The 26,546-nt window shown below is 43.7% G+C and overlaps 1 protein-coding gene and 1 long non-coding RNA gene across 8 annotated transcripts in view; one reads left to right on the top strand and one right to left on the bottom strand.

Moving 5' to 3' along the window:
- Window positions 1–10,905: 10,905 nt before the first annotated feature.
- The window catches only part of ARHGEF7 (Rho guanine nucleotide exchange factor 7), a 132,562-nt gene continuing 116,921 nt past the window's right edge, over window positions 10,906–26,546 (top strand). For 3 of the 5 annotated variants that reach the window (XM_068927274.1, XM_068927231.1, XM_068927218.1), the window contains exon 1: window positions 10,984–11,361. In XM_068927274.1, coding sequence (XP_068783375.1) covers window positions 11,197–11,361 — 165 coding nt within the window. In that variant the 5' untranslated portion in view covers window positions 10,984–11,196. Of the gene's footprint in view, window positions 11,362–26,546 lie in introns of all 5 variants that reach the window. The other 2 variants (XM_068927242.1, XM_068927224.1) reach the window with 2 other exon arrangements.
- LOC138064482 (uncharacterized) lies at window positions 15,030–26,530 on the bottom strand. 3 transcript variants are annotated; one of them, XR_011137737.1, is made up of 6 exons: window positions 26,302–26,530; window positions 19,394–19,443; window positions 18,553–18,699; window positions 17,757–17,921; window positions 17,452–17,564; window positions 15,030–17,100 (listed from the first exon to the last, which is right to left on the bottom strand). It is a non-coding gene; the product is annotated as an uncharacterized lncRNA (long non-coding RNA). The 3 variants fall into 3 exon arrangements; XR_011137736.1 differs by lacking the exons at window positions 17,757–17,921; window positions 18,553–18,699 and having other exon boundaries at window positions 15,034–17,100; XR_011137735.1 differs by lacking the exons at window positions 17,757–17,921; window positions 18,553–18,699; window positions 19,394–19,443 and having other exon boundaries at window positions 15,035–17,100.

Raw genomic sequence — 26,546 nt, 5'->3', positions numbered from 1 at the left:
GCCGCTACAGAAGTTCTGCTCTTAGGCAAAGATCCTATTGAATTTATTGGTATTGAATAAAAAATGTGGGGTCAGTCTGTAGCTGCTTGATGTTTAAGTCAAATGTGCTTCAGGCTGATCTATGGAATGCTTAAATAAGCATATATGGTGACAGACTATTGGATCCATACTTCTCACCAGCTGGAGTCCTGCTTAAGCCTTTGAAGAAACTTGGATGCTAGCTGAAAGAGCATAAAGAAAGACGTCAAGTAATTCCAGAATTCATTACTTTATTACTTATGTTTTATGTATGCAAAATTCTTACTTCTGGTCTGAACATCATGTTGTATTTATTAAATTAAGAAGTCATTGCAACTTCCATCCAAAGACCAACTTTTATTTACAGCAATATTCAAAATCTGGAGAGATTCAGAACAACTTTCCCTAGACGTGAATTATTTCTTCATTTATTAAAATCAATAGGAGAGAACCTAGAACGAAAATCCTTATAAAGTTCCCCCTGGAGCGCTCTCTGTATATTTTTCATTTGAGAGAAATGAAACTGGTATCCAACAGAATGAGGTCTGGAACCTGCAAGACAGAAGGTCCTTTTGTGTCAGTGTTTCTCGAGCTGCTTTGCCTCTTCCCCTACACCCAGCTGACTCTCTGGGTCCGTTCTCTGCGAGGATCCGACAGACACAGGCAGGACAAGTGCAGTGGTGTATGGTGGTGTGTAGAGCGAAAGAAAAACGTCTCTCCTGGAGACAGGCCATGCGCAGGTTCTGAAGGATGATCTTATACAAGAGCTGGTAAATGGTCCAACTCCACTTTTAAGAAAGTAGCAACAGTTGATGGTTTCTCTGAGTTTTCATCTGACATTGTTGTTTCCTATCATTCATAACTTTCTGAAATGTTTGCCTTTTCTCTTGAAATATTCCATGCGTGTATGGAAGAGGCCCAAAACACTTATTTCTATGCTGGCCTGAGCACAAGGAGTGCAGCCATACAGCATGACAGTGGCTAATTGTATTTTTCCCTTAAATGGTCTAGAAAATAACCCAAATTTTAAGTTAAACTTTCAAATAGCTTCAAAAAGTTGAACTGGGAAGGGGGGAAGGGGATCTGCTTTCTGATGGCTGACCTAATCTGTTTCATATTGGTTAAGTTGTCTGAGCTTGAAATGTCAGCTGGAGTAGTCCTGGTGAAAGTCTGTGTCCTGCGTGTGTACTCATTCTCTATTGGTTTTTACGATCAACTCCAGAGCCTAAGATACTGCACCAAAAAAACCAGGGGGCTATTGTTTTTTAATGTATGATTTGGCTAGAGGACTGATAGATATGATTATTCTTCCTGTTAATAGAAGTTGCAGCCAGAAGTTGCCGCACAAGAAATTGGTCTGGTATGATGATGTCCTTTTAATAAAAGATAACATGACATTTCATACTTTGTATTTAAAGCAGTCCTTTTTCTTTGCTTTGTACTGAAATTTAGGGGGAAAAAGACTTTAGTGTTTGAATTCTACATCAGCTAATTAAATAATCCTATTTTCAAGAAATTTCTGAACAGCAAACACAAATGTATATGCTGGAATATAATGATGTTAAAATAATCATTACTGGTCTGGACAGTGCTATGAATTTGGCTGGGAGAAAGTGATGAGGAAAACTGTAGTTTACATATGCAGGGACTATTCTCAATTTCAGTTTTTTTTTTTTTAACCCTCCCCCCCTTTTTTTTTAGCCAGGCTTTGTCACAGTCCTTAGTATATATTTACAAGGTTAAATAACTAGATCAAGTTATTTTAGTGGTGCTATTTCTTCACAGTGGCATTAAGCAGTGACATTCAATCCATAGCACTAGAGCCAAACAGCGTTTGGGGATCTTTCTGCCTATTAGTTATGTCAAGCAGCAAAGTGGGAGGCCTACATTTAGGTCTGACAGCCCCCCCCCCCCCCAACCATGTTGTTAAGTTTAAAGATGATGTCAGTACCGTTGCCAGTTACACATCAAACATGAATTGGTTACAAAACATATCTGAATGTTAAACCACCTCAGATTATCTAAATTGGTGTGATTAGAAGGTAAATGTAATTTACATGTTGAACAGTGGAAAAATGCTTACTTCCCGTGTACTGACAAGGATATATTAAAAAATATTGCTACCCAGTTTCCTTCCCTTAATATCCTTTGCTTCTTTAGTTATTGTTTATGCACTTCCTAAAGAAAAATTGGTGCAGAGAGTACTAGTTTAGTACCAATCTAGTAACTGCACATGTTTTTTCTGACAAACATACGTGCTAAGAAACTTTTCACTTCAGAACTGAACAATTACAGGCTTGTTTTGCTGTTGAACTGAATATGCAAATAATTATGAGAAAAACAGGCAATGCTCCTGGGAAAGCCTCTGGTTTCCGAGTCTAGTCCAATTAGTGAAGAAGGAGGCTTTCCTACACAGCTTTCCTCATGATCTGTTTCACTGAACGGATAGTGATTATTAGCAGAGATGAGTTGAACGCTCTCCAAATTGAAAAGTGCCTAGATGTAGAACCAATTCATTACATCAATTACTGATTAATATAAGATAGGCATACAAATATCATCACACAAAGTCACTCATTTCACATGGTGAATTTAGATCTGCAGCGCTTTGAAGGCGCCCTAAAAAATCCAAGATGAACCCTGAGAAGCCTACTTTGCTTAATTAAAGAGATTTTTATCTTACTTATGCAATGTCTTTCTGTTTTGTAGCTGTATCTGTTACTGAACTGGAATATGACTTCTGGAAACCAGCTAAAAGATGTGGAAGCCGCAACTGCAGAGTTGTCTTTTAAAATATGCTTTACATAAATACAGAAACTCTCCACTGGGAGCCTAAGAAACAATCTTCAATCAGCAAATAAAAAGGAGACAAAATTTCAGACAGTCTTCAGCCTAGGGTTCTTACAATGTTTTGTAATACAGTTCCCGTGTCTAAAGGCAGGAATATCCCATTACTTTGTTAGAAACATGAGGTTTAACGCAAGGTCACTGAGTAATGAAGGCCTGCGTATCTCCTCGCATGGGTCATTTTTAAATGGGTTAATAACTTCAGTGAGATTACATCTGAAATATGCCAGCAGAAATTAAACAAGAGTAGACTTTACTGATTTTTTTTTTTTTTGCTGAATGACAGTGTTACCTGAGCTTGGGATCTCTAGGAAATCAAACTTGTTAGTGACTCCCTTGTTTCTCCTTTCTAATTGGCTGTGGTGTGATCCCATGAATATACCTTGTCTTTTATGAACTCGTAAATCTTCAGGATTCAAGGTCTCTTGAAGATGTTGTTCATTCAGTTGCGTGGCAAGTGACTATTAATTTATCAATGCATACTTTGTAGTTTTGTTTGGCTGAGATTAAAAGCAATGAAAATGAGAATTGCTGTGAACAGAACTATAAAAGCAGAAGAAGAATACAAAGGAGTGGGGTTTTTAACACCAGGAGCTCAAACAGGAAAAGGCAGAGAGGTCTGAGCTGAATAACCATCACCATAAACTCTTCAGGTGGTTATAGTTTTAATCAGCGAAAAGGAGGTGAGGTTGTTTTTTCGCAACTGTTCTTTAAAGAGCACAGAAAAACAAGCTAGAGGTGCACAGAGATTCTGAGGAGAGGTGAAAAACTTCAGCTACTATTTTCTCTGCATGTCCTGTTTGATCTCTCAAGACAGAAGCGCAGGGACTAGCTTCCTCAGTTTGCCCCCCACCCTCCTCTTGGTGCCCAGGTAACAACACAAGTGCAAAACCCCTTTAATCTAGGTGGGCAAAGCATTGGTAAGCTGGCCAGATCTTCAGCACTGAAGCAGTTTGTTCTGTATTTGGTTCCTTTCGAGAAGCGCATGTTACTGCTGACCATGTTAGAAGTAAGCCTGAAGTGAACCAGCAATGATCCAAAGATCTATAATCTAAATGGATTTAATGTGAGTATGGCATCATGAGGGCTGAAAGGGTGCAGACGCTAACTGTAAGGCAAGTGGTGACATTTATTGACTGAAACATTTATTGACTGATCATTAAATGGCTTCTATCACCTTGGCACTTCAATACCTACTGCAAGTGAAATATACTTAGTCAACAAATCGTACTGTAGGGCTAAAAATAAAAACTCCATAAACTCACGTGGTCCACTGCAAAAAATAGTCCAGAGAGCACCTAAAAGCTTGATCAAACAGATAGGCGTTACACTGAGCCTTGCTGCGTGCCAGACTTGGCCTCTGGCCAGGTGCCAAAGGGAGCAAGTTCCCGATACGCTCCCCTGGGAGGGCCCTTCTGTCAGTGCCGGAGAACGCAACGCCAGCGCCCAGCAAACAGCCGGAGTGACCCAGCAGACGGTAACGCTTGCAGTGCCACATGAGGACAGTGATTTCCCAGAAAAATGGGGACCATACCAATATTAGAGTCTTATCAGATAGACCTAGTATGTTGACCATGGATTGGTACAACTGTAAATAAGAATTCCCTTGGCAACCTCGGACTACCAACCCCTTCAAATTGCCCCTTTAACCCTCTTCCTCTTCATCTGCAATTTGCACTAGGAGCAAAGTGTGGAAATGTCATTATGAAAATACTCTTTAGAGAGCTGTACGTTTTATTGCTTCTCATCAAGGCATAGACTCAGAACTTTTATCATCTCTGGGAGCTCTCCCTACCCTCCCCTGCATCCTATGTGCTGCCCTTTCATCCTCCTATACTTTGGAAACTCATGTCTGTCTGCAGCCTTGTCCACCTGGAGCAAGGTGAAGAGGGCAGGCTGTTCACACCATTAGCAGGACCCTGCTTCACTCTGGTAATGAGTACATTTTTTAAAACAAAACTAGCATAGATCTGTAGCAAACTTTTATAGGATTGAAAAATATTAATAGAAAAGGACTCTTTACAAAATATGTCCTAACATCACTGTGTGTAGCTTCCAACTCAATGGGCCTGTGTCTTTAGAGAAGAGGATTTTCTCCCCTTAACCTGATTCTCTGCGTGAATATACCATGCAGCTGTGAACAAGTGTCATTAGCGTTCACTTTACGTGAAAGAACAGCTTTGACTATAGTTCTACTTATTTGACTTTTTACACTAAACGTTATCTATTATGATGAATGCTTGGCCCACTTGCCTCCGGTAGGCGTAATGGAAACTCTGCTGAGTGTATTCTGCTGAGGAACTGGGACTGGTCCGGTCCCTACTACTGCTGGTGGTCATATAATCACTTTAACCCATTCATTATAGTCCCTTTTAAGCACCGTTGGGTTAGTCACTCCACTGTTCCTTTGGAACAACACTGAAGAATCTTGTGGCTAGATGAATCAAATGTCTTTTAGAAATTTCCAGTATAAATTTATTCAGGACCTGTTTATTTCTAATTTATTCTTGTGTTAGCATTGTCCTTAAGCTTAAATAGCTCTTGTCTATCTGCAATATTTACTCACTGATGTATTTATAGACAGCAATCATATCCCTTTTCTCAGGCTTTGTTTTGCTAGGCAAAAACAAGCGGAGCTCTCAAACAATCACCTTTGATCTTCTAATGACTCTTTCAGCGCGATTTAATTTTTCTTGAACATGAGTGTCCAAGTCTTTGTGCTATATTAAAAATCAGGTTTTATTAATGACTCTAAAAATTTTTCCCTAAAATGTTTGCCCCAAATTCTTCATCAGGTATATACTAGAATACAATTTGCTTTTTTTATGGATGGTCATGTTGATGGTCCACATTCAGAGTTCATAGCTAAGGTTTTAGAGCATGCTGTTTAAAAATGTCACAGGTTCATCAACTTCAAGGGAGCTGTGACAACTTCTGCCAGCTGGGGATCCGCATCTGACGTTTCAGCTTACAGGACGCAGCTTTTTCTATGACTGGCCTGAAACTATGGGACTCGCTGCCAACTTCCCCTCCCGCTAGACCTTTCCCAGGGGTACCACTGATTTGCTTCCTCCCAGTCTGCAATGTTAAAAAAACATATCTTCCCTCTCACGCTCACAAAATATAGTGCAAATTTTGGCAAATGCCACTCCTTGAGTATGCACACATTAAAAAAATCTGAAAAGCTTACCTCCTTTTTGTGGTTTAAATTTAAAATGTTTTCAATCATTTCTAGCCATTCAATTCTTATCCTTCATTTCTTTCTCAGTCCTTGTTAAGCGTGAATAAAAACTTACAAAATTGCAATTAAAATTGACCTCTTCCTGTAACAAAGCTATCTGAGTTGAAAGATAAGATCTGTACAGGTATAAAGGGAGCCAATGTGTGACTGCACTGCTGCAACTACTGTCCTTCTTCATTTCTTCCTTTCTCCCGTCTATCCTTCGTCTCCTCTCACATATGATTTAAACGAAGCCTTTCATGGCAAGGACCATCCTTTTGTACTCATGTCTGCCTAAGGCAGAGATGCTTATTATTGGTTTCTGAAAGAATAAAGAATATAACCGATCAATGTCATTATCCTGAATTGCCCATAGAAGACAAAGGCAATGCAAGCTGTTGAATTGATGCTCTCAGGAGCACAAATGCAGAGCTACATTTTCAACTATCGCAGGCTTGCCAGGGGACTCGGCAGATATTTCCACCTTAAGACCATAGCCAGGATAAAAGCTATAAAAGCACCTATAAGCTTACAACACAGAGAATTGTCTTAGTTGCCTTACAAAATGAATTAACAAGACTTTCGACTGTTAAGACTAAGATTTCTAAGGATCTGGCAGCACCCCAGACTCTGAGTTCAGTCAAAACGTGATGTTAATGGGCTGCATTGATTTAAAATAAAGACCTGCTGGAAGTGTTTCTGCTTTTGCATATACCGTAAGAGCACATGCCCAGGAAGTACAACAAGTGGGACGCATGCCCAAGAGGTTTGAAATCATAGTCTAGGGAAAGGTTTGGGTATTCTGGGGGAGGTGCTTCATTTCTCCTGTTGAAGCTGGCCATGTGGTCAGCTAGGTGTGGGTGCTTCATGGCACCAGAGATGAGATTTCACTTCTACTGGCTGCCCTACCTTAAGGGGAGAGCTGGCACTCTGCGTGTTCTGGAAATGTGTATTGGAAACAAAGCAGGAAGATGGGCTCTGGGGCTTCTCTCTCCCAGCAAAAAGCCCCAGCCATGCTCATGCATCCCTGTTTTCTCTCCATCCTTAGGCCAGGTGCCTGCAGCCCCCATAAAAGAGAGATGTGCAGAGGCACTTTTTTCCATTGTATTTTCTTATAGGGGCAGGCTTGGGCATCTCTGCATTTAGCGCACGTGTGAACCCCGTCACAGCTGCCTAAGCCTCTCCATGCTGCTTGGCCACCCATAGCACTGCCCCAGAGCTGAGCACGCAGTTTCCAGGTACCTGAGCCTCATGCTGCCTGCGCCCAAATGTCAAATACCTACTCGGAAAGTCCCACGTTGGTGCTGCTGCATCAGCACTTTAGCCACACTCTGTAAGGTACCATTCATTTTATGTTTATTTATGCTTGGTTGAAAAGCTTCTCGGGACCAGAGCTTTTTGCATCTGCCTATTAAAACACTCTGGCACTTCACAGACAATTAAATAATTGCCTCACTAGTCTTCTTTTTCCACTCGTCTCTCCTATCTGGTTTTCCTTTCATGTTTATTTTATTTGATTGATCCACTTCTTCTATTACGTCCTTCACCTCTCCCTCTTCCACGCGCTCACTAGAAAACAAGGCACAGCTTAGGCTAGAGGAAAGTGTAACCTTAGCCCCCTGGCTAAGATGGATGTTTTGGGAGAAGAGTAGCTCAGGTTGGCTGGTTGCCTCTGTGCCTGCTGCAGGTTCCTGTGCTCCTTTAGTTACTAAGGGGCCGCTTTGGGAGGAGATGGAGAGACAGGCTGGTGGCTCTCAAAGAGCCTCCTCTCACTTTGTCAGCCTCTTGTTTGCAGCGGGAACCCAGTGAATGTGACCACATAGTTTTATCCATGTACAACCTTGCTCTGCTCCATATTTCTACCTCCGCTGGTACCATGCTGCTCAGGCAGCTGCTTCCTGACTTCACAAACACCATCTTCACACGTGGAAATATATCTCCGAGCTTAATACAAAAGCTTTGTTGGGACGAGGTTTTTCTCAGAGGGATATAAACTTCCCTAGGTTCAAACTATGGGGATAACTACTTATTGCACAGGAATCCCCGATCAGTAATTGATCCAGTATGACCCCTATGTGGCTAATTACTGACTGCCAAGGCAATTTCTGTTTAAACCGGACTGATAGTTAATTAGTCTCCTGCCCATCAAAGTCACGACCTTGTTTTGGCACGAGGAAAGCAGAGGGTGGCATATCTGGCCAAAGCACCTCATTGCTGCTCCAAAAACAGACAGACGAGGTATTAATAACTGAAAATGAAAAATGGGAAGTGAGCATCCAAGAAGAGGCAGAAGCTTTCTTCGCCTGCCATTTCCTTGCTCTCTTTCTTCTCTCCCTCCTCTGAAAAAACATTGCTCATGGGCTAAAAGACCAAATAAAAATGCAGAAGTACAATTTCCACTTGATCACTTTCAATTAGTGGCAAATACTACTGCCAACTCAGTTTATACTACAGAACACAAGAAATACTGCTAGTGTTAGTTTTTTGTCAGACTGAGAACTGACAGTTTATTTCTGCTGCCTGTCTTGCCTTTCAACCACTTTCCAATCCATAGCAGAATTTACCTTCTACCTCATGACTACCTAGTTTCCTTAGTAACTTCTTGTAAGTGTATGACAAAAGCTTGTGAAAGTCCAAAGAGATTGTCAAATCTTTATTTACTGAAAATGATGTGTTCTAAAATCTACTAGATCTCTGCCCAATCTAATTCAGTTAGTAATACCCAGGTATTAAGTCTCCCCCAAACCAAAATGTAATACTCTTGCTTGTGCAAAGATATTTAACACCTGCAGGCTTCTATATGTTGTCCATTTCTGTCCTGCATGTATGAATTCAATACCAAAATGATTTTTTTTTCAGTTTTGTACATATTTCAAAAATGGTTTATAGAAAAAGGCGGTTAAAACCATACATTTTGATGCCTTCAGGAGGTTTTTAGATTGCTTAAATATTACCCTAATGAGTGCTTAAATAAAATTTACTATCAGCTTACAATTTATTTTGAAGAAAAAAAGGAACCAAATTCTAGACATAAAATAATCAGAACAGCTTGAATGGTGAAACAAATGAGAAAGGAGCAAAAATTAGTAATAATCATATGTTTCATCATTTGCATTACCTGAAACCTCCCAGCACAGTATAGGTTTCCCCTTGCTAGACGATGCAGATGCAAAATAGCGGTCAGTCCTAGGAGCCTGCCATGTAAGCAGGCAAGACTGAGGCTCGCAGGAGACAAAACAAGCCAGCAGTGCAAAGAGTATGGATGGTTTGCATTAGATACGTTGTCAGGGAAAGGTTGAGAAGAAAGGAATCCAGGAAGACTTGGGCATACTCCTAAAATCTTTTGGGCAGTTTTTTCCTCTGAAGATTTGAGAACTCTTCCTCTGCCGTTGGCAAGTTTGAAGAGTTCCAGTTAGGCCATCCACACCGCTCAAGGGACTGCAACGAATAGCTGTGTTGTTGCTGTCCTTTTACTGGTAGCCGAACAACTCTCTGCTAGGAAGCTTTTGCTCAAAATGTATAGTGAAGGGGCAACCAGGAAAGCAAAAGTTTCAAATGATTAATGCTATCAACTTTTGGAAGCGCTATTACACCTTATGTGTCAAAGTTTAAGGAAAGCTGCTGATATTATGGATTAGGAGATTTAATGTTGGAGTCAGATCATCTCTTTTCAAATCCAAAGGCACCTATGTCTTTTGGAGAAGCAGCTAGAGCCGGCGCACAGTCAGAGACGGGATAGGGAACCAGGAGAGCTCCCCCCAAGCCAGTACAGCTACTTCCTGGTCCGCATAAAAGCCAAGTTGGAAACAACCTGCAGCAGTATATAACAGCTGGTAATACCTTGCATACGAGAGAGGAAACAGTTGTGTATTGAAAATATACTATCTAGCATTGTTCTGCACCTCGAGTGGGTCGGATGCGGATGCACCCCGAGCAGGGGGAAGCGGGAGCCCGGCTGCTGCTGCTGCATCACGTCTCGCCGCGCACGTGCCACCGCGGCGATGCTCATGGCGGCAGGGAGGCTCTGCCTCCCCTGGGCAGCGCACGGCTGATCTGAACATACTAAAACGCCCGTTTCAAATAGGATCTCATCTGAGCAAAGTCTTAAGGAACGGGTTTCTCTGGAGTAAAACCAGAAAGGACACAGATACTTTAGCCAGTTCTCTCAGATTAACCTTCCCGATATTTCTAAGTCTTTACGTTGGCTTCTCAAGCGCTGCCATAAATTAGGATTGTGGAAACTCGCCGAGAGTGAACCGGTGAAACATATGGCAAGCCGCAGACATGATGGCTGGAAAGGAGCGCGGCGCGGCGAGCCAGCGCTTCAGCCGCCGCGCGCCCTCCTCCTAACTGGCGTCGCCGCTCGTGCAAACTGCAAGCAGAGGCGAAGGATGTGCAAACGGGACCGGCCGGGCCAAGGAGACGCTGCCAAGCGTTCCTAGAAGGAGATTTTACCAAAACGCTCGCCCTCGGCCTATGATGAAAACCGCTTTTTTTTTTTTTTTTTTGCTCTTTTTGTCTGGACCGTTCGCCCGACAAGGGGGAGCCGGTGACTTTTCCCCTCCTTCTAACGGGCTGCCCACACCGGGCCCCGCTCGGGCGCGGCAACAGCGGCGGCGGCGCGGGGCGCCCCCCGCTAGGGGGCAGCGCCGACCGCCCCCCGGGGGCCGGGGCCGGAGCTGGGGCCGGGGCGGCGGCGGAGCCCGGCCCGCGCCCCCCTGCCTGCCTGCCTGCCTGCCTGCCGCCCCCGCCCCCGGCGCGCCGCCCCCCGCCGCCGCCTCCGCCGCCGCCGGTGATGTCATGGGGCGGCGGCGGGGGGCGGCACTGCGGCTTGGCGGGCGTCTGGCGGCGGCGGTGGGGCCGGGCCGGGCGAGGGGCGTCGTCATCTGCATTCACATGGGGGAGGCGGGGGCAGCGCCGGCCGCCGCGGCCTCCGCCTGAAGCCCCGGCCCGAAAAAAAAAAAAAAAAGAGGTTGGGGGTGAGAGGGGGGGGGAACGCATCCAAAAAAAAAAAAAAGATTTAATAATAAAAAAGGGGTGTCCTCGCCGGTGCGCTGCCTCCGCCTCGCCCTCCGCTGCTCGCCGGAGCCGGGCTCCTCCTGGCCGCGGCCATGAATTCCGCGGAGCAGACCGTTACGTGGCTGATCACCCTGGGCGTGCTGGAGTCGCCCAAAAAGACCATCTCGGACCCGGAGGGATTTTTGCAGTCGTCTCTGAAAGACGGCGTGGTGCTGTGCAGGCTGCTGGACCGCCTGCTCCCCGGCACCATCGAGAAAGTAAGTGCCCCCCGTCCGCCCGCTCGCTCGCTCGCCCCCGCGACGCCCTTTGTGCGGCCGCGCCCGCCCCGGCCCCGGCCCCGGCCTCGGTCTCTCCCCTCGCCGGGAGACCTGCCGGGCCGCGGGGTACCGCGTCGGGGCGGCGGCGGCTCAGGACAAAGTCCTGGCGGGCAGGAGGAGGAGGAGGAGGGCGAGGAAGGCTCAGCCCCGGGCGGCCGCGCTGCGCCGCTGCCCCGCGCGCAGCCCCGGTGCCCGCGGCGGTGCCGGGTAGAGCCGAGGGAGAGGGGCAGCTAGGGGTGCACACAGCCTCCCCGGAAAGGGCTTCCTTCCCTTGAGAGCCGCGGAGTTGCAAGTGTTTCACACGGAGAGAAAGAAAAGCAAAAAAAAAGCAAACAAAAAAAACCCCAAACAAAACCAAAAAACCCTAAAAAGCAAAAAAAAAAAAACCCAACAACTTCAGTATATAGTCCTCACTCTTCAATTTGAACGTGCGTTTTTGAGATTTGGACCTTTTCTGCCATGCTGTAAAGCCGGCTGAAAACTTATCTCCCCAACTGCTGGTATAGTCAGTGTCTCACCTCGCTTGGGGCTGTGATTCAGCTCATCCCTTTCAACGTTTGAAGGAGGTTTTGTGATGCTACGCTTAGTTTTGGTGTGGGCTGTTTCGGAATTGTTTTAGGTCTTTTTAGTGCTTTGTAGCCTGTGGAGAAATCTCATCTTTTTGAGATTTGGGGGAAAAAAAAAACCAAAAAACCCACACACAGTTTTATTCTGTGTTGTGTTTGAACAAATATAGTGCGTCAGGTAACTTTCATGTATTGTGTATGCATACATAATTCTTTTTTTTTGTAGTTCAGATGTAGTGAATTGTGATTTTTGGATACTGTACCTTGAGATTTGGAATGATGCAGTTGTCTCACCTGGGCTCAGTGTCCCAGTGTTTCATTCTGCATGCTGGAGGAAGCGTTCAACAATGTAATATACATTATGGTTATATATATATTTTTTTTTTCTGTAACATATGCGCTTGAACTATGTGTAGTGGCAAAACTTTCCTTTTGAACCACGCAAGGTAGTGAAGAGAAGATAAATGAAGGTCATCTGCTACGTTGACAGGAAAATTCCTTGCCTGAAAATAATACTGCATTTTTGAACTTTTTCAGCTTGCAGACCTTGCCACTACAGACATTTAAGCCTGCTGACAGTAGGTTTTCATTACCTTTGGTGGCTCTTTTAAAAGTAGCCCGCTGACCCACAAAGTTGAAAACTGGTACGTTGAGCTAAATAGGGCATTGGACACGGCACTGGCTTTGGTTATCTCCCTTTAGTTCTTGAATTTGCTACATGCTGAAGTGGTTCTTGTGTTGTGGTGTACTGTGGCCCAGAGATCCTGGCCTAGGATGGGGGTCCTGCTACCCTGGGTTGAGTAGGCCGTTCCTGCCCCCCAAAATTTGCAAGCTAACTTGGAGACAATACAGGGATAGAGAAACCACTGGGGAGCTCAGGGTGTTGTCGATGGATCCAAGCGATAGGAGCGGACACGACGTATCGGCCGTGGTGTGAGCGTAGGTGACTCGGGCTCCAGCATGGTGACAGGTGGAGCCAGCTGGGACGCCCAAAGCCGCTGCTGTCCCCTGCTCACTGCTCTGCCCAGGAGTTGCTATTTGTATAAGAGAGCTGGAAGAGGCATGTGTTTGCTCCTGGGGCGCTCACAGCTCGGGTAGGGAAGGTGCAAACTGCTCTCCGTTTCATTCAGTACCCTGCACACTGCAGCTCCGGAGCAGGTGAAATGTCTTTTTCGGCTGCCCGGGGTGACACATCTGGCAGCAGGGAGGACGTGGGGCTGCAGGCTCAGCCATCCCGGCTACCTACGTGAGCAGGAGTCCCCAGCTGCAAAGGCAGGGTCTCTCGCGGCTCCCTTTCCCCCAGGCTCGCTCTCGTCTGGTTAGCACCAAGTCTTCACACAGTTAAGTCTCAGCACAACATCTTACCAGTCCTCTGTGTGCGCAGCCTCGAGTAAGTCTCGAAAGTGCTTTGGACTCCAAACTTTGGGGCAGAAAAAGTATTTCCCTGCGTGCAGATGCCAAGCCTAGTGAAATGGGAGCCCAAACTCAACTTGGGAGACAGGATGTAACTGTATGACAAAATAATTAAAGAGAGCCTGATGGAAATAAGTGAACCGAATAGTGTTAGAATAGTGTTTTCCAACTCAGTGTGCATGCCTGAGTATGGTATATATATGGCTTTGTTAATGTAAATGAGTTTGTTAATGTACATTTCACTTTTTTTTTAAACATCAGGGTGACTGATGTCTTTGATGTTCAGGTAGGGGTCGCTCCCTGACGCGAGCCCACAGGGTTTGTGCAGGGACATGGTTGCCCCCAGCCTACCTTACTCCTGGTATGGTGTGCAAGGAGCTGTCAGTGGGTCTGCGCTGGGGGCTCAGTGGGGTCTGTCTGTCCATGCCTTAATGGACCTGGTGGTGCAGAGAGGAAGGGGTTTGCATGTGGGCTGAGGTGGCCGCCAGGGCGGGAAGGTGACTTGCTTCAGCCGAGCAGTGGGAGGAAAGCTGGAGCTTCGTGGCCTCCGAGCTTCCCGGAGCTAGCCCCGCTTGGGCCAGGGCGTCGCACCCAGGGACTGCCCGCGGCCTCGGCCAACCTACATTAGTCCACAGTCCTGTTCCCCTCAGGCTCTGGTTTAGTTAAATTGGGGTGTGTGGGGGGGGAATCATGCTTTTTTGTAGGGCTGTTTGTTTATTTCTGTGAGGAGAACGGTATTTGTTTTAGTGTGCCTTTCACGCTGCCCTTTCTAATTCTCAGACACATCCAAGGGACTCATGAACAACTTTTCCCCTCTGTAAAGATTCTCTTTGTGTAGATCCAGAACATGTGCCTCAAAGCGATAGGTGAGAGACTGAAAGAAAGATAAGACTAAGCTATTTTCTATAATACCTTCCTTTTTTGTTGTTTTGCTAATAAAACCACACAAAATTTACATCCCTCCTTGTTTTCCTGTTATTTTTCAATGCCATTTTTGCTATTACTCTTCATTTATTTATTTTTTATTTTTTTGTACTGGGTGCATTTTAAATAAAGTCCTTTATTCCTTATTCATCGTGAAAGCCTGCAGTTCAAACCGGACATTTTTGAAGTCTAAACAATGCAAAGTTTGGTCCACAGATCGAGGCTGCTTCAGTTCTAAAAATCATTTAGGATCATAACTTTCTATAAATATCTGACATGAGCAGGCTAACTCTTTGAAGACTCACAGAGCTCATTTTCCTGTAAATACACTGTAGCAACTAAAATCAAATAGGATATAAATAATACAAGTTATAAATAAGAAAGAAAGCTTATTAACATTTTCTCAAAAATGCTTTGTAGAAAATGCTATAAATTTCTTTCTTTTTAAGAACTGTTTAGAAAGACGATTCTGGATGCACAGTAATGTAATAATACATTTTTTAGGCGTTTTGTCCTTCTAAATCCTCTGGGCACCCTGAGGTAGAATAATTTTAATAAATAAAGGTTGTCCGAGCATAAAGGGAATAAAGCACTTGAAGGTCAAAGAACAGATTTTTCTTAAGTAGATAAATGAGTGGATTTCAAGGCTGGTTAGTGTGTTCTTCGTTTAGTTTGCTGTGTATTTGTATACCATCTTTGTGCAAAATAACACCCAAATTGTCAGGAAGTTTTGGCTAAATTTTTTATATTACATTCTATCTTGAACAACAACAAAAGACAGGTGTTAAATTCACCAGATTCCAAGAACTGTGAATGAAAACAATTTGGAAAGTAATGTTAATACAGATTTTCTCTCATTTTTTTGGCTCCCCTTTGCTATCATTGTGATTCCCTCACATTTCAAGAGAGAAGATGACATGGTAAAACAAAATAGTTGGGTTAGGCAGTGTGAGGGCACTGCTAAGTAACTTTATCCTGAACATGGGAAGGGAACAAAAGGAAGAACAGTTAGTATTTTAAAAAAAAGGGGGGGGGGCAACAAGCAATGCACTCCCCCAACCCCAAAACAAAACCCTGAACCGAAACCAGCTCTGTGTCAGTGTTTTAAAGCGCAGCGATTTGTACTGAAATGCACTGGTCAGTGGATCTATTCTGTAGGAAAGGGAATTGCACTAAAAGTTGTTTGAATGAAAGGCTCTGATTTCAAGTTACAGTGTTTCAGCCCTGCACTGTGAAGTTGATTTACCTTGATGCTAAGGGAGAGAGAGGATCACTGCGCAAGTATTGCAGTGCAGTTGTTCACTTCTTAGATGCTTTTCATTGCAGAGATCATTTTTCTAAATAAATTCCTCCATCACAGACCAGTTTGACCCACTTTTGACATTGTAAATAGAGATTAAAACTGGAGCAGGAATTCTCCTTGTCGTATTAGACTTCGCGCCCTATTAAGTTCTGTTGTACTTTCATTTTTGGTCAGTCGTTCTAGCAAAAGCACTATTTTGAGGACAGCTCTGTTCAGTTAAGAGTCATGCTTAGGAAAACGCACTGCGGGGAGGGAAGGAATCCAGCCTCTGCCCAGCCGCTCGGCACCGTGTGCTCCCCGTCCCCTTGGGTAAGGGGGTGAGAGCAGCTGGTTTCGCTCTTTGAAGCCATCTGATGAGGAAGCGTGCCGGACGTGTGGCTGGAGCCCAGCACGCCGTGGCTGTCCTCTGCAGAACAGACCATCCTCAACTGTTGCGCCGAGTGTCAGATTAAACAACCCAGAAGCTACTCTACTGCACGTGGGAGGCTGATCCAAAACACAGCCGTTTCCTTTGGCTGTTCCTGCATCACGAATGCGTGAGAGGAACGGCGCGAGTCTGGCCTAAGGAAAAATAAATAAAACTCTCCTGCTGGCTAAGACTCAAGGGGGAACATGCAGTTGTAGCAAAGCTGTTCTCTGCCTGGAGGACTGGGCAGCAAAGTTGATGTTGATTTGGCTGGTTAAAGATATAGCATCAGGACTGATGGGAGCAAAGATTAGTATATTTTTAAGGATACCTTATCTGTTAATATCCTCCTCCTCTTTTAAAGGACTGAAGTCTTTGGCCAAAAGAGACGTTCTGAATTTTAATTTAGGGAGAAATTAACTGTTCCTGACTCACAAAGCAAATGAGTTGCTGTATACGAGCACAAACACTTAAAAAGAGTCGTATTCCCCAAAAGGAGGGTTCAAGCTGTTAGGTGTGACAGCTGTCTCTACCTCTGTGCTCACCATAGGTATGAACACTCGTTGCGTTGACAGAGTAGGAATTATGTTCACTTGTCCCTGATTTCACATTGCCATATTGGGGCCAAATGCTTCTGTCTTATTGACGAGGCTGTGACCTGAATGCGGTGTTTCAAGCTTTGCAGAGAAAGAAGGAAGAGAAGGTATTTGGGAGTCAGAAATAATAACAAGCAGTGATTTGTATCGCCTATTACCTTTGCAGAGAGTGCAACATTAGCTGTGAGGGGACCGTGGAGCACAGGCAGAATTCAGAAACTGTGGTGAGCATCCCACCAGTGCAAGAGTCACCCGTCAGGTAGCATTGCCAGGAGCAAGTGGCATCTGAGCAATCTGAATTTGGGAAGTGCTTCTGGTGGAATAGCTTTGCCCCTGTGATCCTGGCGAGGCTATTGGGGTATGCCTGCTTAAATGGAAAGGCTGTCCTGCCTTCGCTCGTTGAAATCCATAGAGAAGGTATTGCAGAAGCCGGTATTACAGCAGTAGCAGAAGGTCATCACAGGACTAGACCTGGGAGACAGGAAGCAAAATCTGCATTTTAATGCCCGTATGCTCTCCCCACTCCCCCCCCACCCCGGCAATAGTCCTTGCATACAGGCTCCCAAGGAGATTATCTGTGCTCTGGGAAGAGTAATCCGCGCTGGGCAGCTGTGCCTGCCGTGGCTGCTCAGGGAGCCCTAGTGTGCGCAAATCCTGTCGTTCCCGGGTGGAGGTACTCGGAGGGCTAGCAGAGCACTCTTGGAAAGTTAGCCAGAGCAAAGTTGTTTAGCATGTGTCTTCCCAGATTAGATTTTATTCTCATCAGTGTTATTGTTGGCTACTTCAAGGGATCATTGGGCCTGTTAAGGAGTTGTTACTTACCCCATTAATCCTTTCACCTTGTGGGTACAGGAGAACAGCAGATACACAGAAGGAGAATAACGTTGCCTTTTCCATTTACTCACTGGCTCCGTAATTCTGGGTGACTGATTTACCTAGAGAAATACAGTATGTATGCCAAGGAAGCAGAGGACTTGTATCTGGGTTTGGTCTCTCTTCGTCCTTGAAACTCAGACCCCGTTAATGCAGAAGGGTCTACATGGAGTTAAATAAGGATATGCCAGACCCAGAGAGGAGGGGGTACTCAGTAAAATTATTGATGATGAAACTTTTTGTGAGAAACATACAGAAAGAGATTGTAGTTTTGCTGGTCTCGCACTGTTTAATGCCCTTTCCACAGTTGCTAGATATGTTCTTTTTACATCAGCGTGTAATAGGGACAGCAGAAAAGGCAATTCCTTAAGGCTCCAGCAGCTCTGCTGTTAACTCAGACCGTCCTCAGCACACTGCGTCTGTGTGAAGAAAGGCAAGAGCGTGGGGGTTGGCATCAGCGGTCTCCCTCTGGTTACCAAAGCATGCTAGCAGTGGAGCACACCACATTATTCAACTGGAAATGCTTAAGATTGTAATTCAAGCCTTAGAAAAAACCTGTAAGTCTGGCTTTGAAATTGAAGTTTACAAATTATATCTCTATATATGTGTGTGCATTTATACATATATATACATACATGTATTTAAAATCTGGCTTTGAATTCCGAAGGGAATTCAATACATATATTTCTTAAGTTACAGTTTTAATTTACTGTTATCCAATGTCTGTGATTTGAAGAGAAGAAGCCTTAAAAAATAGCAAACACCACAGGGCTTGCAAAAATATTACAGCTGGCAACATGGACACTGTGTCAGTTGTGCACGCTGACTGGACTTTAGCTTGGCTGGCTGAGCTTTACTCCCTGATCCTTAGCCCGTGTGACACTCCTGAACTCTTCATGATTTTGCTCAGTAGAGCAATGCTAGATTCTCTCCATATCTCTTAGTATAAAGTGTTTGCAACAATCGCCCCTGACTGGCACGGCAAAGTTGAGGTGAGCTGGTTGGCCACTTCTGTGAGAAGTTCTTGTAGCTCCGTTCCTTACTGCAGACCTTGGATATTCGGTGGGCAGAGTCCCCTCTTGTCCTATGAAGCCTCAGTTCAGGTGTAAGGTACGGAGACTCTGTTTTCCTTCTCTGCAAGGAGTTCCATAGGAAAAATCTTGGCAGCTTGCCCATAATACGGTCTCCACTGTAGTGCTGTGGTAGTCCAATGGGATATGTTCACACATGCAAAGGGAAAAAGTAGTAAAATCACCCCCCCCCAACCCTTCTCCTCACTGATGCAGCTGTGCTGATGGAAAAGTGCTTTTGTTGGCTTCGTTAATGTCATTTGGGGAAGCGGTACAGTTAGACTGGCAGAGGAATTCCCTCTCTGGCATATGTTACATCCACACTGAGGAGCCTTGCCAGCATAGCTGTAGCAGCAGAGCTCTTCCAGTGTAAACAAACCCTGAATGATTGGACTCCTGGAGCCCAGGCTCACGCTACATCAACACAGTGACACTATGCATTGCACAGGAAATGCCGTAGGATTGCATGGGAAGGAGTGCAAAATCCCTACTTGCCAACCTCCCTTCACAGAGGAATGGTAGGGAATGGGGTTCCCAAAATACCTGTTCAGATAGGTCCTCTCCAACCTGAATCTCACACCTGGAGTAGCAATTCACCAAGCTCAGCAGTGTGAGTCTGATAATATTGCATGGAGTTTGTGACAGTGGCACGTTAACTGATTTCATCTTTTTCTTTAACAAGCAAGCAAGTCAGCAAAAACATGGGATTTCGGAATATTAGCTCTCAGAATTTAGGAAATGTTAGAAGAAAGGTTGCTCATGCAACTGAAACTTGACCCTCCTATGTATTTATGTAAAATACTCTAAACATGCATACTCACATGGTAGTATTTCAATAGGACTGCTGCCTTGTTCAGTTCACAGGGTGGGCCTACAAGAAGATGACGATTACAGTTGCATAGGCAACTTTCCATTTTGCAGAATTTTAAGTGCTTGGCATTCTCTTAATACAGTTTCTTAACATTGTCTTTATGCAGTTTTTGTGTGAAATACAAAAATAGAAGGGAAACTAATGAAAACAAAATTATCATTATCTAGAATGTCATGACACCCTTAATCTACTAGGTGTGTATCTTTGGGTGTGATCAAATACACAGCTCTTGGGAGTCAGTTTACAGACTTTGATGGGAATTTGATCAGGGTCCAAGGGAAGTAGCAAAAGTACGGCACTTTCAGTGCAAAGTACAGACTGTTTTCCTGAGCGTTGTTTAATACACGGGCAGATCTGAAAGCATGAGTTCAAACAGCTGTATCAGTCCTACAGGATCATTTTTACAGGGGAGAATAAAACAAAAAATGGCTCAAGTTTTTGTATGAGACTCAAAGAACCAGTTTATCAGTGCTATTATGGAGCTGGTTGAAATATTAAGAGAAGTGTAAATTTCCTTCCCAAACTTAGCAGTGTTAGCTTAAATTAGTTTTTGAGGGCTACTTCTAAAAAAGGACTGAAGCGGCTAAAGCAGAGCATCAGTATTTGAATGCAGGTTGCTAGTAATGATACCTAAATTGGTCAGGTGGGCTTTTCTGGGCATGTGCAGAAGAACTTAAAAGCATTAGGGAGGTCTTCAGTGAGCCAAAGCGCTCCTGGTTCCAGATGCTGTAACAGGGTGGAAGAAGTCAAAGGAGCAGGGAAATGTGGCTGATAAGATGGTGTGGCCCGTTGGCAAGTAAAGGAAGGGTGCTGGGTTCCTGATACACGAGATAAGGTTATCTGGTAGAAGAGCAGGGCTAAATGACAGATTGGAATTTGGGGCTGGAGTTGCTGGCTGCAAAGTTGGTGTTGTGTGACCTGAGGCTGGGCAGATGGAAGGATGGGGCACAGTGAATGGTGGGGTGATACGAGATGTGCAGCAGAAGAGATTCACATGTGAGGTTAGCCCTGCTTAAGGCTATGGAACGAGGCAGTGGGATCTATAGATCTATATAGAGCTGCTGCTGCCACTGATAGCGGTGTCCAAGGGCAGGAGGCTTGGAAACCCCTATGCTGAGGTATTTTATAAAAACTGGGCATCTGCCACTTCTTAGAGAGGATACCTTGCTGAGTTCTTTGAGAGGACACTCAAAGGGTACTCCTTAGTCTAGGATATGGCTGGCGTTTGGGACAATAATCAGATGGAGACTCTCTGTTAAAAGTCCAAGATAGTGTCAAGAACACAGATGCACTCCTGCTCATGCCTTTTTCTGTGTTAACTCTTGGTTAGCTTCAAGCAAGGGGTACCCTTCTTGGACTATGAGAATTTTATGTCTTGTTTTAAGGCACCTACCTTCCCTTTTCTGTGCTACGGAGAGGCAGGGCACCTAGACCAAGTCTCGTGTGCTTGACAGAATTCCAAGAGCTGAAGTCTCTTCCTGGATCTAGCTCTTATCTTCTACACTGACTGTGCCTGATGCTGGGTTTTCACAGCTTCCTCATGCCGAAATACAGGTGTGTAGCACACTAATTTCTGCGTGTGTTACAACTGAAAAGTTTTGGGTAGCAGGTTTTATAGGCTGGGAGAAGTCAATACTAAAGAGTGACAGTACTGCAGAGATGGTATCATTGTATGATCTGGTGCTCTCTCTATAGGCTTTATTTTAAAACAAAACTGCATCTTACTAAGAATCCTGATCTGTGTTTTTAGTTAAATTATAGAAATCCTGCTAATGTTATCAGAAAGAGGTACAAGCCATGAAGTGTTTGGGCTCAAGTGCAGAATGCTCCTCCTTTATAGACATGAAAGACACAACCCTCCAAAAGGCAGCTGTAACTTTTGTTTTTACTGCTCTGCTGTCCTTGGGAGGAGCTCAGCGCTCCATATAGTCATTTGAGCCTGTCTCTGTTCATTAATCACCTAGGGAGCTCTGCACCTAAGATAGATGCCTAGCAATAGACATGATGAATGTCCCTCTACATGTCTCATTCTTTTTTGAATTTCACAGAGAAACACATTTTATGCCCTCCTCTATGGCTGTAGATGATGCCAGTTTCATGCCACTCTTTCTTTTACATCTCTGCCTGATAAAATTTGTGAGGACAAGTGCTATGGGAATGAAGATGGAGCAGGAGATCAGTGCTGGTGTGTCTGTTCCAAGGGATGGGCACTGCTAAGCACAGGTAATGGAGCAAGCGGAAGGCGAATACAACCAGGAGAAGTGGTAGTGAGAGAGGCTGTGTTAGTTACTGGATGGTGAACCACCTGCTTCTTTACAGCCTGAGTTAGTGAGAGAATTCCTGCTTTTCTGCTGCTGAGAGTGTTTATTTCATCCATAGCCTGAACGCGAACTCTGGTGATAAACCCTGGTCTGTACCATCTGTGGTAGAGACTGGTTCACCCCCGCCATGTTCCATACCACTGGGTTCCACCAGAAAATCTGTTGCCCTTGATGCTGTTCTGCTTTGGACGTTCAGAGGGACGGGATGCTGTGGAATCAAAACGTGGCCGCTGTAGTGAGGAATATGATAAACAGGACTGTCTCTATAGCTTTGCCATATCATTCATTTATAGTATTTTTACCGATTAGATTACGGTAATACTCTGTGTGGACAAGATGTTTTAAAATGTGGAGAAAACATTTTCCTGTTGTGAGACAAATATGGTGTGAAAGACTACAGGCAGAACCAGCACTATACGAGAGAAATGATCAGGAACATTGTGATAGATGGACAGTACATTAGTCCACCCTGTCCCTGCAACACATTCCTTCATGCTGTCATTCTTCTGTAAGGCTCTTTAAAGTGCAGTGTTGCCTCTTTACAGGATTTTCGCCCCCAGCATGCCTGCTTGAAGGCTGAGTCTTTGAACTGGTCAGAATCAGGCAGCTGTACTCTTGAACAAAACATGTTTAAGTGCCTCCTGCACATATCTACTGATTTGTAGTCACCTGTTACCGTTAGTCACCGCCTTCTTGTAATGGAGATGGTCGTCTTACACAATAAACCATATTATACATATTATATGTCATTCTAGATACATGATTGATTTTTTTAAAGTTATATGTAGTAACCCTGCTATTATTCAATCTCTTCCTATTGCCTTCATGGTAGATCCCTTTTTATATTTCAAAAATCTCATACATCTCTCACTTTTCACCCATCTTGTCAACTTGTTCATCAGATAAATATGAGCAAACAGCTCGTTTTTCAGTTACAGCTGAAGAAGTGAGTCTTCTACTTTGTATTAATTTCTGGTGTTTATTCATTACAATCTTTTGTAAGGATTGTCTTTTTCTCCTTTAAATGTATGTATTGTTTTACACATTCCTTTTCTTTTTTTGTACGCTTTCCCTGTCCAAATGCAATAATGGAAGCCTGTTTCATTTTTTCTAAGAAAGCCAGTGTCATACCTTTTTTGATGCTTTCTGTCTCTGAAGTGCCCTTTTTATGTATGTGTTGTTGCTGATTAAATCATAGATTTAAACGGATCAAAATGGATGCAATATTTAGCTAGGCTCCATCTATTTGCTTCCTACATTATTCTCCATCTCTTTTCGATGGCAGAAAATATACTCTACTTCGTAATAGTTGCAGTGCATCACAGAAATGTCCTCGTGAACTATCCATAATTTCTAGAAGTACTCCCTGAGAGATTAAATCTTAATCAGAGCCTGTCCTCTTAGTGGTTTAAACTGTTGCTGCTCAGTGCATTACCTTCCACTTGTCTCTCTGAATTCCACTGCGGAGCCCCAATCCCTAATTAAGAATCTGTCAGGTCCCTCTGGAATTCCTGTCTTTTCTAATTACTATTATTCTTTTTTATTTGTATTACTGTAGCACACAGAGGTTCCAGTTGGATACTGAGGCCTCTTTGTTTTACGAGTCATATAGACATGTAATAAGAAGACAGCCCTTATTAATGAACTAACAGTGCTGGCCTAAGCTAGCAGGAGGATGAAACAAGCAGTGAGGAGGAAAATATTTAACCTCTTTTTTTCATTGGCTTTATGTGCATACAGTCTACTTTTTATTAAGTCATTTTGGATTATGGCCCTACTTTACTACTTTTGTTTATCTTCTCTTTTAGAAAATCAGTAAGTGTAATGAAAAACGTATTTGCCATTATTCAGGCAGACCAAGACCTGCTTGTGGTCTGCTTGCGTTTATATTCTGTTACCTTTTGAACAGTCTGTGAGGCTCGAAATGTTACCTATGAGCGGTAGGTGTTCTAAGTTTCATATAACTTTATGTAAAGGATGTCTAATACCGTAGGTGTGACTTTAACGATGGCTTGTTCCACTTACTAAGTTTGAGATTCTGTCTCAGGTTCTGTTTATTACCCAGCTCACTATGTTTCTAAGTAGATGATTGCTAGAATCATATTAAGATTTCCCAGGTAAATAACTTGGTGGATTTGCTTCTCTTATGTGTTCGTTATACTTTTCTTTAAATTTCCAGCAGGATACACAAATATTTTTAGATTCATTACCCATACGCCTCTATCTCCTGTTGGATAAAATGCCACTGTACCCACAGAGCTGAGAAAACGTAGCCTGTTTGTGTCATCGCTCTGATAGAGGCCTGTTTTACTGCTGAAATTTACTCCCCTATTTTGTGAGAGAAAAAAATACATTTTAAAAGATTTGTTGAACCTTATTTTATTTTGTTGAGGGAAGATGATTTTTGACTGGAAAGATGCATCAGAGTTTTGGTAGGGCTGAGATTTGCCTGACATGTATTTGGCGTGTGTTTTAAACTTCCAGATTTGAAAGGGGACTCTTTGCAAGGTTAGGGTTTTCTGGTTGTTGTTTCTTTAATCTTTAACTGGAAGTTTTTTTTCCTCCTCTAATCAGGTGTCCCTACTTAGCTTTTTTTTTTTTTTTTTCTTTTGGCCTCTTTCCAGGTACTGTACAGTCTTTTATGAGACAGTATTTCTGGGTGTATCTGGGTCTCTACAATTAAGCACAGAATTCTGTGCTTAACTTGTTAGGGACTTTGGGAATAAGGACTGTTGAAGTTATTTACCTGATTATGTTATGAGACAAGTTTGTTTCTTTTAAGATAGATTTCTAGATTTACCGTGATTTCTTGTTAGAGGTTATTTTGTTTGGGGACTATAAGTAGTTTTAAGGTTTCTCAGTGTGAAAAGAGGCCTTGATAAAGTAGAAGCAGTAGCCAAGAAAAAAATGGTGGGTGCAATAAAGGGATGAGGAAGTATGACCTATAAAGCTGATTAAAGAAAGTCACTCTGCACACAGTTTAAGAAAAAAGGTACTACAAATTGTAACTATATAATTATTGTGTAAGTTCTAGACAGTAATATGGAGGAGGGAACATACTAGAAGCATATACATAGAAATACTAATACAGATTTTAAGAAGCCTTTCTACGGTGGATGTTGGGATGAAAAGCAAATGTTGATATTTTTTACTAGAATTGGTAAGAAGCAAATTAATCAATCAGAGCAATCAAGAAGTATAACAAACAGTGCAAAACCAGCAAAACCAGCACGAAAGGGATGAAGTTCATGTTTCCAGGAGGGTTGTGTTATCACTTGTATCCTTTCTAAATTTACTGATATTCCCCTTCAGGCTGATCTACTCATGCAGGACTTCTTTGATATTCCTTTTACATATGTATATGGTAAAATGGTTATTTTTAAACCACAGTAGTTTATCATAGTACCAAAAAATTAGAGGAGTTTATGGTGTGTGTGTGTGTGTGTGTGTGCGTGCTTGAGGAAGCGAAACTCCTTCAGCTGATACTGCTCCCAATTCCTTCTATCATGAAACAGTGACCTTCATTTCAAACTCATCTGCTTGTTTGGCATGGTGAGGGAGTGGGCAAAAGATACTGGAGTTGGCTGTTTTCTCTCGTCCTGTCCAGTTGTGAGACCAGCTTTGCTACCTTCTGAATTTTATGTTTAGAAGGTGACAGTGACTTGTGTTTTAAATTTCATTGTATTGGGTTCAGCCAAACATCCTGTTGTATTTATTTATTTTTATGGTATCAAGAAGTCAGAAATATCATTGATGTTGTATAAACATATGGGAAGGCAGTATCTTGGTCTCAGCTTGATGCAGCGTTTAAAAGGAGTCGATCTCGTGTTAACTTCCAAGTGCTATGGAGGTGTATTATGGTTGTGAACACATATAGTCCTGACGTACGTGTGTATTACAAAAGATCCTTCCTGGTGTAATGTGTAATCAAAGGACACATGGCCACCTTAACGTCCAATGACGTCCAGTGCACTTTTGTGCTAGGCTTTTGCATTCAAACAGAACTACGCGTTCAGGGCTGCAGGTCTGTTTACTCTTGGTTTGAGCAATATTTTGCTTGGTAAACTGTTCCATAGAAATAAGTGAACTTATTGTGAAGTAATGCTTATGCATGCACAGAACTTAAGTTATGGTAAATTAACCTATTGGCACTGAAGGCAGTGGGGCTGCTTTTCTGGGTAAAGTTATACATTTAAGTTTTAGGATAAAGATAGAACTGCAAGTCGGTACGAGTAAGGCTACAGAGAGTACATGGCTGTATTGCCAAACGCTTTTTTTCAAGGTTTTCCTCTTTGTGAACTTGTTTTCAGGGCTAGGGAGAGTCTGCAACAGTTTGTTAAACTAGAAATAAGCGAAGATAAATTAACAGTAGACGTTAGAAGTGGTAGATCATTAACTCTGGAGTACTGATATTTTTCCATTGAGCTCTTTTGGGAATTTCTGCTCCCCCCCCCCTCCTTTTATAAAAGCGATATTAAAGGGTGAAGTGAGGTCAGTCAGCGCACGAACAGCACCACAGAAGGCAAGAACCACTTACCACTTCTGCTTTTTCCTTTACGTGACAAGAAGGGCTAGATTTTTCCAGCCCAGCTCGGGGCAGGATGCGATCCCCGCGGCGGCGGGCCGGCAGCGCTGCCCAGCGACAACTGCTGGGCGAGGCGCCCCCTCGGCCGCCCCCCGACGGGGCCGCTGACAGCAGAGTTTCCCCGGCGGCTGCGGCGGAGCCGGCACCCGGCGGGCCCGGGCTCCCCCACCCGGCCCCCAGCCGAAATGGCTCATACG

The sequence above is a fragment of the Struthio camelus genome, chromosome 1, assembly GCF_040807025.1.
Source record: "Struthio camelus isolate bStrCam1 chromosome 1, bStrCam1.hap1, whole genome shotgun sequence".
Taxonomy (NCBI): domain Eukaryota; kingdom Metazoa; phylum Chordata; class Aves; order Struthioniformes; family Struthionidae; genus Struthio; species Struthio camelus.
Note: the sequence above shows the minus strand (reverse complement) of the source record. Positions and strands in the feature narration are given on the sequence as shown.